Source organism: Panulirus ornatus, chromosome 12, assembly GCF_036320965.1.
Source record: "Panulirus ornatus isolate Po-2019 chromosome 12, ASM3632096v1, whole genome shotgun sequence".
NCBI classification, from domain to species: domain Eukaryota; kingdom Metazoa; phylum Arthropoda; class Malacostraca; order Decapoda; family Palinuridae; genus Panulirus; species Panulirus ornatus.
Genome location: NC_092235.1, coordinates 28,732,649 through 28,746,856, shown reverse-complemented (window position 1 = coordinate 28,746,856; position 14,208 = coordinate 28,732,649). Strand labels below are relative to the sequence as shown.

General features: G+C 41.5%; 1 protein-coding gene across 2 annotated transcripts in view; it reads right to left on the bottom strand.

Annotated features, from left to right (window-relative positions):
• The window catches only part of msk (importin-7 msk), a 106,767-nt gene that overhangs the window by 78,726 nt on the left and 13,833 nt on the right, over positions 1 to 14,208 (bottom strand). For both annotated transcript variants that reach the window (XM_071667732.1, XM_071667733.1), the window contains exons 4-5: positions 9,287 to 9,443; positions 7,922 to 8,106 (exon numbers count right to left, since the gene is read on the bottom strand). In XM_071667732.1, coding sequence (XP_071523833.1) covers positions 7,922 to 8,106; positions 9,287 to 9,443 — 342 coding nt within the window. The remainder of the gene's footprint in view (positions 1 to 7,921; positions 8,107 to 9,286; positions 9,444 to 14,208) is intronic.

Here is a 14,208-nt window from a genome sequence, read left to right as displayed (position 1 = left end):
ATGCTGATGACACTACTCTCCTGAAAAACTCAAGAGAGAAACTGCAGAAGCAGGATTTTGAGATAAATCAGTGTGAGAGAGAAAAAGCTTCAGATATCAATGTAAAAAGGGATAGGAGAAAAAGAACACTTCCCACGCATTTCCCAGGTGTCATAGAGGGTGACTAAAGGGGACAGGAGCAGTATTTCAACTTTCTAAAATGGGAAACAGAAGAAGGAGTCATGCAGGAAGTGCTCATCCTCCTTGAAGGCTCAGATTGGGGTGTCTAAACATGTGTGGGTGTAACAAAGATGAGAAAAAAAGGAGAGATAGGTAGTATGTTAGAGGAAAGGAACCTGGATGTTTTGGCTCTGAGTGAAACGAAGCTCAAGGGCAAAAGGGAAGAGTGACTTGGGAATGTCTAGGGAGTAAAGTCAGGGGTTGGTGAGAGGGTAAGAGCAAAGGAAGCAGGAGTTGTGGAAATGTGACAGAGTGTAAGAAAGTAAACTCTAGATTTATATGGGTAAAACTAAAAGTGGATGGAGAGAGATGGGTGATTATTGGTGTCTATGCACCTGGTCACAAGAAGATAAATCCTGAGACAAGTGTTTTGGGAGCAGCTGAGTGAGTGTCTTAGCAGCTTTGATGCACAAGACTGGGTTATAGTGATGGGTGATTTGAATGCAAAGGTAAGTAATATGGCAGGTGAGGGTATAATTGGTGTACATGGGGTGTTCAGTGTTGTAAATGGAAATGGTGAAGAGCTTGTAGATTTGTGTGCTGAAAAAGGACGGGCGATTGGGAATACCTGGTTTAAAAAGAGAGATATACACAGGTATAAGTATGAAAGTAGGAGAGATGGCCAGATTGCGTTATTGGATTACATTTTAATTGATAGGCGCATGAAAGAGAGACTTTTCGATGTTAATGAGCTGAGAGGGGCAACTGGAGAGAAGTCTGATCATTATCTTGTGGAGGCGAAGGTGAAGGTTTGTAGAGGTTTTCAGAAAAGAAGAGAGAATGTTAGGGTGAAGAGAGTGGTGAGAGTAAGTGAGCTTGGAAAGGAGACTTGTGTGAGGAAGTATCAGGAGAGATTGAGTGCAGAATGGAAAAAGGTGAGAGCAAAGGATGTAAGGGGAGTGGGGGAGGAATGGGATGTATTTAGGGAAGCAGTGATGGCTTGCGCAAAAGATGCTTGTGGCATGAGAAAGGTGGGAGGTGGACAGATTAGAAAGGGTATTGAGAGGTGGGGTGAAGAAGTAAGAGTGTTAGTGAAAGAGAAGAGAGAGGCATTTGGATGATTTTTGCAGGGAAATAGTGCAAATGACTGGGAAATGTATACAATAAAGCAGCAGGAGGTCAAAGAAAGGTGCAAGAGGTGAAAAAGAGGGCAAATGAAAGTTGGGGTGAAAGAGCATCATTAAATTTTAAGAGAATAAAAAGATGTTTTGGAAGGAGGTAAATAAAGTGCGCAAGACAAAAGAACATATGGAAACATCGGTGAAGGAGGCTAATGGGGATGAAATAATAAGTAGTGGTGAAGTGAGGAGATGGGGTGAGTATTTTGAAGGTTTGTTGAATGTGTTTGATGACAGAGTGGCAGATATAGGGTGTTTTGGTCAAGGTAGTATGCAAAATGAGAGAGTTAGGGAGAATGGTTTGGTAAACTCAGAAGAGGTAGTGAAAGCAATGCGGGAGATGAAAGCCGGCAAGGCAGCGGGTTTGGATGGTACTGCAGTGGAATATATTGAAAAAAGGGGTGACTGTGTTGTTAACTGGTTGGTAAGGATATTCAATGTATGTATGGTGGCGGAATGCATGCATAGTGCCATTGTACAAAGGCAAGGGGGATGAAGGTAAGTGTTATAATTACTGAGGTATAAATTTGTTGAGTATTCCTGGGAAATTATATGCGAGGGTATTGACTGAAAGGGCAAAGGCATGTACAGAGCATCAGATTCAGGAAGAGCAGTGTGGTTTCAGAAGCGGTAGAGGATGTGTGGATCAGGTGTTTCTTTGAAGAATGTATGTGAGAAATACTTAGAAAAACAAATGGATTTGTATGTAGCATTTATGGATCTCGAAAAGGCATATGATAAGAGTTGATAGAGATGCTTTGTGGAAGGTATTAAGAGTATATGGTGTGGGAGGTAAGTTGCTAGAAGCAGTGAAAAGTTTTTATCAAGGATGTGAGGTATGTGTATAAGTAGGAAGAGAGGAAAGTGGTTGGTTCCCAGTGAAAGTTGGTTTGCTGCAGGGGTGTGTGATGTTTCCATGGCTGTTTAATTTGTTTATAGATGGGGTTGTTATGGAGATAAATGCACGAGTTTTGGAAAGAGGGGCATGTATGCAGTCTGTTGTGGATGAGAGGGGTTGGGAAGTGGGTAAGGTTTTGTTTGCTGATGATACAGCACTGGTGGCTGATTCGGGTGAGAAGCTGCAGAAGCTGATGACTGAGTTTGGTAAAGTGGATGAAAGAAGAAAGCCGAGAGTGAATGTGAATAAGGGCAAGGTTATTACGTTCGGTAGGGTTGAGGGACAAGTTAACTGGGAGGTAAGTTTGAATGAAGAAAAACTGGAGGAAGTAAAGTGTTTTAGATAGCTGGGAGTGGATTTTCCAGCAGATGGAACCATGGAAGAGGAAGTGAGTCACAGGGTGGAGGAAGGGGTGGAGATTTTGGGAGCACTGAAGAATGTGTGGAAGGCGAGAACATTATCTCAGAGAGCAAAAATGGGTATGTTTGAAGGAATGGTGGTTCCAACAATGTTATATGTTTGCGAGGCATGGGCTATAGATAAGGTTGTGCAGAGGAGGGAGGGTGTGTTGGAAATGAAATGTTTGAGGACAATATGTCGGGTGAGGTGGTTTGATTGAGGAAGTAATGAAAGGGTAAGGAGATGTGTGGTAATAAAAAGTGTGTGGTTGAGAGAGCAGAAGAGGGTGTTTTGAAATGGTTTGGTCACATCGGCCACATAAGGTGAATGAATGAGGAAAGATTGACAAAGAGGATATAAGCGTCAGAGGTCGAGGGAACGAGGAGAAGTGGGAGACCAAATTGGAGATGTAAGGATGGAGAGAAAAAGGTTTTGAGCGATTGGGACCTGAACATACAGGAGGGTGAAAGGCATGCAAGGAACAGAGTGAATTGGAACAATGTGGTATCCTGGGGTCGACGTGCTGTCAATGGATTGAACCAGGGCATGTGAAGCATCTAGGGTAAACCAACGAAAGCTTTGTGGGGTCTGGATGTGGAAAGGTAGCTGTGGTTTTGGTGCATTGTACATGACAGCTTAAGACTGAGTGTGAACGAATGTGACCTTTGTTGTCTTTTCCTAGCACTATCTCACATGCGCGTGGGGGAGGGTAGGGTGTTGTTTCATGTGTGGCGGGGTGGCAATGGGAATGGATGAAGGCAGCAAGTATGAATATTTACATGTGTATATATGTTTATGTTGTATGTATATGTATGTATACGTTGAAACGTATAGGTATGTATATGTGCATGTGTGGGTGTTCATGTATATGTATGCGTATATGGGTGGGATGGGCCATTCTTTCGTCTGTTTCCTTGCACTACCTTGCTAAGGCGGGAGACAGCGACTGAGTATAATAATTAAGTAATGTTATCATTTCTAGGTTTGTTGGAGTATGAATATGAATGAAGAACCAGTGTTTTAGATATCTAGACGTGGATATCTCAGCAGATGGAGGCATTGGAGCAATGTGGCATACAGGAGGAACATACTGTCAAAGGGATGAACCTAGGATTATGATGGCAACAAATCAGAATACTGCTCTTGGGAAAACAAATAAGTGACTGTAGGGCTTGGTTGAGGACACGAAGACTCTGGTTTTTGTGCACTATAAATAAAAGCTTGAGAGTGGATAGGAAGTGGATTTTCTTCATCTGTGCCAGGAGCAACTCTGCTTAGTGGAAATGATACATGGGATATGGAAAAAAAATATGATAAAAATCAAGGTAAAATGCAATGAGTTACCAATGTGATGGAAAAAGAACACTTTATGCTGTGAAAAAGGTGTAAGATTTTACACAATACATTCTATCATAAAAACATGACACATCATACATTTATCTGATTATCATTATTATTATCATTTTGCTTTGTCGCTGTCTCCAGCGTTAGCGAGGTAGCACAAGGAAACAGACGAAAGAATGGCCCAACCCACCCACATACACTTGTATAAACATACACGTCCACACACGCAAATATACATACCTATACATCTCATGTATACATATATATACCAACACAGACATATACATATATACCCATGTACATAATTCATAGTCTGCCTTTATTCATTCCCATTGCCACCCCGCCACACATGGAACAACAACACCCTCCCCCTCATGTGTGCGGTGTAGCGCTAGGAAAAGACAACAAAGGCCCCATTCGTTCACACTCAGTCTCTAGCGAGCAGACCCCATTTGTTCACACTCAGTCTCTAGCTGTCATGTAATAATGCACTGAAACCATAGCTCCCTTTCCACATCCAGGCCCCACACAACTTTCCATGGTTAACCCAAGACGCTTCACATGCCCTGGTTCAATCCACTGACAGCATGTTGACCCCGGTATACCACATCGTTCCAACTCACTCTATTCCTTGCACGCCTTTCACCCTCCTGCATGTTCAGGCCCTGATCACTCAAAATCTTTTTCACTCCATCTTTCCACCTCCAATTTGGTCTCCCACTTCTCATCGTTCCCTCCACCTTCGACACATATATCCTCTTGGTCAATCTTTCCTCACTCACTCTCTCCATGTGACCAAACCATTTCAAAACACCCTCTTCTGCTCTCTCAACCACACTCTTATTATTACCACACATCTTTCTTATCCTATTATTACTTACTCGATCAAACCACCTCACACCACATATTGTCCTCAAACATCTCATTTCCAGCACATCCACCCTCCTCCGCACAACTCTATCCATGGCCCACGCCTTGCAACCATACAACATTGTTGGAGCCACTATTCCTTCAAACATACCCATTTTAGCTTTCCAAGATAATGTTCTCGACTTCCACACATTCCTCAAGGCTACCAGAATTTTCGCCACCTCCCCCACCCTATGATTCACTTCCGCTTCCATGGTTCCATCCACTGCCAAATCCACTCCCAGATATCTAAAACACTTCACTTCCTCCAGTTTTTCTCCATTCAAACTTACCTCCCAATTGACTTGACCCTCAACCCTACTGTACCTAATAACCTTGCTCTTATTCACATTTACTCTCAGCTTTCTTCTTTCACACACTTTACCAAACTCAGTCACCAGCTTCTGCAGTTTCTCACATGTATCAGCCACCAGCTCTGTATCACCAGCGAACAACATTTGACTCACTTCCCAAGCTCTCTCATCCACAACAGACTGCATACTTGCCCCTCTTTCCAAAACTCTTGCATTCACCTCCCTAACAACCCCATCCATAAACAGATTAAACAACCATGGAGACATCACACACCCCTGATGCAAACCTACATTCGCTGAGAAACAATCACTTTCCTCTCTTCCTACACGTACACATGCCTTACATCCTCAATAAAAACTTTTCACTGCTTCTAACAACTTGCTTCCCACACCATATATCCTTAATACCTTCCACAGAGCATCTCTATCAACTCTATCATATGCCTTCTCCAGATCCATAAATGCTACATACAAATCCATTTGCTTTTCTAAGTATTTCTCACAAACATTCTTCAAAGCAAACACCTGATCCATACATCCTCTACCACTTCTGAAACCACACTGTTCTTCCCCAATCTGATGCTCTGTACATGCCTTCACCCTCTCAATCAATACCCTCCCATATAATTTACCACGAATACTCAACAAACTTATACCTCTGTAATTTGAGCACTCACTCTTATCCCCTTTGCCTTTGTACAATGGCACTATGCAAGCATTCCGCCAATCCTCAGGCACCTCACCATGAATCATTTTTTTTTTTTTTTTTTTTTATACTTTGTCGCTGTCTCCCGCGTTTGCGAGGTAGCGCAAGGAAACAGACGAAAGAAATGGCCCAACCCCCCCCCCCCATACACATGTACATACACACGTCCAGACACGCAAATATACATACCTACACAGCTTTCCATGGTTTACCCCAGACGCTTCACATGCCTTGCTTCAATCCACTGACAGCACGTCAACCCCTGTATACCACATGACTCCAATTCACTCTATTTCTTGCCCTCCTTTCACCCTCCTGCATGTTCAGGCCCCGATCACACAAAATCTTTTTCACTCCATCTTTCCACCTCCAATTTGGTCTCCCTCTTCTCCTCGTTCCCTCCACCTCCGACACATATATCCTCTTGGTCAATCTCTCCTCACTCATTCTCTCCATGTGCCCAAACCATTTCAAAACACCCTCTTCTGCTCTCTCGACCACGCTCTTTTTATTTCCACACATCTCTCTTACCCTTACGTTACTTACTCGATCAAACCACCTCACACCACACATTGTCCTCAAACATCTCATTTCCAGCACATCCATCCTCCTGCGCACATCTCTATCCATAGCCCACGCCTCGCAACCATACAGCATTGTTGGAACCACTATTCCCTCAAACATACCCATTTTTGCTTTCCGAGATAATGTTCTCGACTTCCACACATTTTTCAAGGCTCCCAAAATTTTCGCCCCCTCCCCCACCCTATGATCCACTTCCGCTTCCATGGTTCCATCCGCTGACAGATCCACTCCCAGATATCTAAAACACTTCACTTCCTCCAGTTTTTCTCCATTCAAACTCACCTCCCAATTGACTTGACCCTCACCCCTACTGTACCTAATAACCTTGCTCTTATTCACATTTACTCTCAACTTTCTTCTTCCACACACTTTACCAAACTCAGTCACCAGCTTCTGCAGTTTCTCACATGAATCAGCCACCAGCGCTGTATCATCAGCGAACAACAATTGACATGAATCATACATACATTAAATAACCTTACCAACCAGTCAACAATACAGTCACCCCCTTTTTTAATAAATTCCACTGCAATACCATCCAAACCTGCTACCTTGCCGGCTTTCATCTTCTGCAAAGCCTTTACTACCTCTTCTCTGTTTACCAAATCATTTTCCCTAACCCTCTCACTTTGCACACCACCTCAACCAAAACACCCTATATCTGCCACTCTATCATCACACACATCCAACCTTCAAAATACTCACTCCATCTCCTTCCCACATCACCACTACCTGTTATCACCTCCCCATTAGCCCCCTTCACTGAAGTTCCCATGTCTTACGCACTTTATTTACCTCCTTCCAAAACATCTTTTTTATTATTTATTATTCTATTTTGCTCTGTTGCTGTCTCCCGCGTTTGCGAGTAGCGCAAGGAAACAGACGAAAGAAATGGCTCAACCCACCCCCATACACATGTATATACATACACGTCCACACACGCAAATATACATACCTATACATCTCAATGTACACATATATATACACACACAGACACATGCATATATACCCATGCACACAATTCACACTGTCTGCCTTTATTCATTCCCATCGCTAAAATTTAATGATACTCTCTCTCCCCAACTCTCATTTGCCCTCTTTTTCACCTCTTGCACCTTTCTTTTGACCTCCTGTCTCTTTCTTTTATACATCTCCCACTCACTTGCATTATTTCCCTGCAAAAATCATCCAAATGTCTCTCTCTTCTCTTTCACTAATAATCTTACTTCTTCATCCCATCACTCACTACCCTTTCTAATTTATCTGATAAGTCAGAATATTATATAGTGGAAATTATACTATAATGTATGCTTCTGTACTTAATATTTCTTTCTAAATTATTTGTCTAGTGTCTCACTCCCACTGTGATTCTCTCAAGATCAACCATCTTTGGCGAGATAACTGGCCACGTGAGTAATAAAACTCTAACCTTTCAAATATTCTGGCAAGGATGTGAAGTGCCCACTTCTTAATTTTCCACCAGGGTAAATCTGGTCTTTCCTCTTCATCTACCTGTAGAGTCTGGTCAGGCACAGGACGATCTGCTACCTGACGTATAACTTCCATCCATTCTGTAAACTGCTCACGGCTCAGCAACTCCAGAGGTAAGTGATACTGCAACAGCAAATGCAAATTTCAGTTACCACCAAGAAATTCAGATGTTATCTAGAACCAAATATTTTGGATGATTAAACACTCAACACTTCTATGGCAATGTGAACAAAACAAAAAATGCATAAAGCCATAAGGCAGAAACATGAAAAAAATGGCCGTGAATCACTTCAGTATCAAAAAAGAACAGACAGAACATACAGCATGTGTAGTGACTTAGTGATGCTTCAGTGTATGCAAACCCTCCACCAATTCTCCATCACTCTCATTGGGGATCTATGCATTAACTTCACCAATATACCACAGACCTAAATGTCAGCTCACTTTTTGGTGCATATCATTATCCATGTATTTCCTCACTTTGTAATGGGAAGCATAAAATTTGTATGACACACATTGCAAATTTGCATGTTACAAAACACTTCCTCCAACACTACACTGGGGAACCTATACACTAATTCAACATTAAACCACAGACATAAATAACATGTTTGCTCATATTTTGTATATACCATTCGCTTTTAATCAATTTCTGTTATCTTAAAATGGGAGAGATGAATGATGCACTCCCTCCAAACCACTCTTCTACTATTTTTCCACCAATTCCTGGGAGCTGAACATGCTAGCTTCAGCATCATACTATAGCCATAAAAACATATCTTTTGAAACTTAAGGTATGCTATGTGTTGTCTTTTTTTTTCTTTTTTTTTTTTTGCTTTTACTGCCTTTTATATAAAAGGTAAGTTATGTCTTTTTTAAATAATCTTTTACTTTTACAAGTACTGCTGTAATTTCATAATGGGTAAAAGATAAACTGAAGAAATTTTTTTGTCAAAGTGTGATCATCTGTGACTGAAGTCACTTAGCCCTCCTACATGAAGCACTTCTACAAACCCTAGATTATGTAGCAACCATCTAAGAACTACCACACACACTGCAACAGATAGTCCTAGCCCTACTGGAACTACAACTGACCCTGAACTTACATACAATCCCTCTCCTCTGACCTACAGCACAGCCTAAACTAACCACTCCAGCCTCGCCCTTCTTGGGTGCATTAAGCTCTGTACTACCTAGCTTTCCGACATTATATTGATCGCAACCAAAAACAGCAACAGGACTTATCTACATAAGATTAAATACATCCATCATATCTATTGGAATTCACCACCTTGCAACTCACCTGTGTTAAAGCATAAAAAATCTTGAGTATCAGTTTTTGAAGTAGTGTGGAATGCTCAGATAGGTCTGGAAGGAGATGTACCATTCGCTCATAGCACATAGGTAGCAGCATTCTCATTGCCTCATGTAGTGGCCCTCGATCTTCCTTTTTTTTATATCTATGGAAGCAAAATCTTGTCATACAAAAACAATTAACATATCTAAAAAATATCAGCAAAAACTTATCAAATACTATGTCTCAGGCTCTTGGAAGCTACTCAGGCAATGGTCCTAGTAGCACTGTTTCCCTCCTGAGATGCTCTAGTTTATGTAACTTAAGCAAAGATTATCAACCATTTATCACATTTTCTGTTACCTCTATCCCACATCAAAAACAAAATAAAATAAAAAATATTCCCGTCATTGACAGTTTATGGAAGTCATAATACATGTTCACTTGTGATTGCAATTCCTTAAGGAACCCAAAAAACTATTTCATGGGAGTCTACATCATTTCCCTGATTATATGACACCAGTGATATCATCTTCCAATAGTGAAGCTGTAGAATTCTCTTCTTTTTTTTCTTGATGCTATAACCTTTCCAACTTTGAGAATAAGGTCTAGAAACATCACATCAATTTCATCTTTTCTCATACCCTTTATTTCTTTCTTTCATTCACAATACCCATGACTAGGGTGTTTTTTTTTGATGCCATGCCAGCTACTATGAAAAACATACAGCAAATATACCAGAAGGTTCTCAAAAATTCCATAATACTTCTAACTGAATATATCTGTGGATGATGTTAAAGTCATAATGGAAGTAAAAAATAAGGAGGATTGCTTCAACTTTCCAGGGTACCCAAGCAGACTCCAAAGTTGGTTTGAAACATGACAAAGAAAATTCAACCAATACAAATGTATACTATTGAGGAAGGGCCAAAATGAAAGGCCTCAGTAAGATTATCAACTAGCAGGAGGTAAGCTTCAAAATTCTGTGTGCAAAGGACTTCTAAGTCGGCATTTTCCATAACTTGACAACACAGTCCCAAATTAGATGAATAGCTAGAGACAAACTGTCTGCAGGCAAATATATGAAAAACTTTCAGTAATAGGTAAAGGAAATATTCTAGAATGTACTTCTCAAGTCTGGTCACCATAACTTATAAATCATAGCACAAAGAGCAACTTGAGAAGGCCCACTAGGAAAGGCCAGTGGCTGAAATTTACCTCTCAGTAGAGAGAGGAGTGAGGTGACCAGCTTATCTTTCAGCTTTAAAAACAAATTAATGACATGGACATTAAACTGTTCTTCGAGAGATATAGGGATAGAGGAACCAGAGGACATAAGATGAAATTAAGCATGAAACTTGTAACAGTAGACAGAAAGAAGTGTTCTTCTTGTATAACTGATGGATGTGTGGAACAAATTGACTGAGGGCATGGTAAATGCAGACTTCCTACATAAAATATGAAAATAGCATAACAGAAAGTGTTCCAGTGTTGAAGCCCAAGGAATTAAAATTCCCTCTTCATACAGTACAAACATGTACACATCAAACTGTACATGCAACACTTGAATCATATTACTATGAGCCCTAACCTTATTCCATGTCTCAATCTTCTTTCAGTCTCACCTTCTGCTCACTCAATCTTTTAAACTTGGCACATTTAAGATCAAGCAAATTTCAATGCCATGGTGTAAGAAAGTTATCCAAGCCTCACCTATATTAAAAAAAAGGGGAGTTTAAAAGCTCTGTTACCCTCCAGATGTCACAGGAGAGTATGACACTGCACTACTGCAGCAAGAGAGTAAGCTCCCATGGAGTTTTTATGGTTTTCAATTCAAAATTCTATTCATTTCAAGTAAGACAGATCCTCATTTAAATCAATTCTTTTCTTTTTTTTCTTTCAAACTATTCGCCATTTCCCGCGTTAGCAAGGTAGCGTTAAGAACAGAGGACTGGGCCTCTGAGGGAATATCCTCACCTGGCCCCCTTCTCTGTTCCTTTTTTTGGAAAATTAAAAAAAAAAAAAAAACAAGAGGGGAGGACTTCCAGCCCCCCCGCTCCCTCCCCTTTTAGTCGCCTTCTACGACACGAAGGGAATACGTGGGAAGTATTCTTTCTCCCCTATATATATATATTTTTCATTTTTTATTATCAATCAATTCACACTAACATAAATAATGAAATGTGCCAAAACAAACATTACACACAAGTAACATACACGAAAAAATGCTGCCACATTTATCTATATTTATTCTGCTTTGTCGCTGTCTCCCGCGTTAGCGAGGTAGCACAAGGAAACAGACGAAAGAATGGTCCAACCCACCCACATACACATGTATGTACATACATGTCCACACACGCACCTATACACACCTATACATCTCAACGTATACATGTATACACACACACAGACATTTCTTTTTCTTTTTTTTTTTTTTGCTTTGTCGCTGTCTCCCGCATTTGCGAGGTAGCGCAAGGAAACAGACGAAAGAAATGGCCCAACCCACCCCCATACACATGTATATACATACGTCCACACACGCAAATATACATACCTACACAGCTTTCCATGGTTTACCCCAGATGCTTCACATGCCCTGATTCAATCCACTGACAGCACATCAACCCCGGTATACCACATCGATCCAATTCACTCTACTCCTTGCCCTCCTTTCACCCTCCTGCATGTTCAGGCCCCGATCCCACAAAATCTTTTTCACTCCATCTTTCCACCTCCAATTTGGTCTCCCACTTCTCCTCGTTCCCTCCATCTCCGACATATATATCCTCTTGGTCAATCTTTCCTCACTCATTCTCTCCATGTGCCCAAACCATTTCAAAACACCCTCTTCTGCTCTCTCAACCACGCTCGTTTTATTTCCACACATCTCTCTTATCCTTACGTTACTTACTCGATCAAACCATCTCACACCACACATTGTCCTCAAACATCTCATTTCCAGCACATCCATCCTCCTGCGCACAACTCTATCCATAGCCCACGCCTCGCAACCATACAACATTGTTGGAACCACTATTACTTCAAACATACCCATTTTTGCTTTCCGAGATAATGTTCTCGACTTCCACACATTCTTCAAGGCTCCCAGGATTTTCGCCCCCTCCCCCACCCAATGATCCACTTCCGCTTCCATGGTTCCATCTGCTGCCAGATCCACTCCCAGATATCTAAAACACTTTACTTCCTCCAGTGTTTCTACATTCAAACTTACCTCCCAATTGACTTGACCCTCAACCCTACTGTACCTAATTACCTTGCTCTTATTCACATTTACTCTTAACTTTCTTCTTTCACACACTTTACCAAACTCAGTCACCAGCTTCTGCATTTTCTCACATGAATCAGCCACCAGCGCTGTATCATCAGCGAACAACAACTGACTCACTTCCCAAGCTCTCTCATCCCCAACAGACTTCATACTTGCCCCTCTTTCCAAAACTCTTGCATTCACCTCCCTAACAACCCCATCCATAAACAGATTAAACAACCATGGAGACATCACACACCCCTGCCGCAAACCTACATTCGCTGAGAACCAATCACTTTCCTCTCTTCCTACACGTACACATGCCTTACATCCTCGATAAAAACTTTTCACTGCTTCTAACAACTTGCCTCCCACACCATATATTCTTAATACCTTCCACAGAGCATCTCTATCAACTCTATCATATGCCTTCTCCAGATCCATAAATGCTACATATAAATCCATTTGCTTTTCTAAGTATTTCTCACATACATTCTTCAAAGCAAACACCTGATCCACACATCCTCTACCACTTCTGAAACCACACTGCTCTTCCCCAATCTGATGCTCTGTACATGCCTTCACCCTCTCAATCAATACCCTCCCATATAATTTACCACGAATACTCAACAAACTTCTTTCTTTTTTCTTTCATACTATTCGCCATTTCCCGCATTAGCAAGGTAGCGTTAAGAACAGAGGACTGGGCCTTAGAGGGAATATCCTCACCTGGCCCCCTTCTCTGTTCCTTCTTTTGGAAAATTAAAAAAAAAAAAAAACGAGAGGGGAGGATTTCCAGCCACCTGCTCCCTCCCCTTTTAGTCGCCTTCTACGACACGCAGGGAATACGTGGGAAGTATTCTTTCTCCCCTATCCCCAGGGATAGATTTAATACTCAACAAACTTATACCTCTGTAATTTGAGCACTCACTCTTATCCCCTTTGCCTTTGTACAATGGCACTATGCAAGCATTCCGCCAATCCTCAGGCACCTCACCATGAGTCATACATACATTAAATAACCTTACCAACCAGTCAATAATACAGTCACCCCCTTTTTTAATAAATTCCACTGCAATACCATCCAAACCTGCTGCCTTGCCGGCTTTCATCTTCCGCAAAGACATATACATATATACCCATGTACATAATTCATACTGTCTGCCCTTATTCATTCCCGTTGTCACCCTGCCACACATGAAATGACAAACCTCTCCCCCCGCATGTGCGCGAGGTAGTGCCAGGAAAAGACAACAAAGGCCACATTCATTCACACTCAGTCTCTAGCTGTCATGTATAATGCACCGAAACCACAGCTCCCTTTCCACATCCAGGCCCCACACAACTTTCCATGTTTTACCCAAGACGCTTCACATGCCCTGGTTCAATCCATTAACAACTCTGGTATGCCACATCGTTCCAATTCACTCTATTCCTTGCATGCCTTTCACCCTCCTGCATGTTCAGGCCCCAATCACTCAAAATCTATTTCACTCCATCTTTCCACCTCCAATTTGGTCTCCCACTTCTCCTCGTTCCCTCCACCTCTGACACATATATCATCTTGGTCAATTTTTCCTCATTCTCTCCATGTGACCAAACCATTTCAAAACACCCTCTTCTGCTCTCTCAACCACACTCTTTTTATTACCACACATCTCTC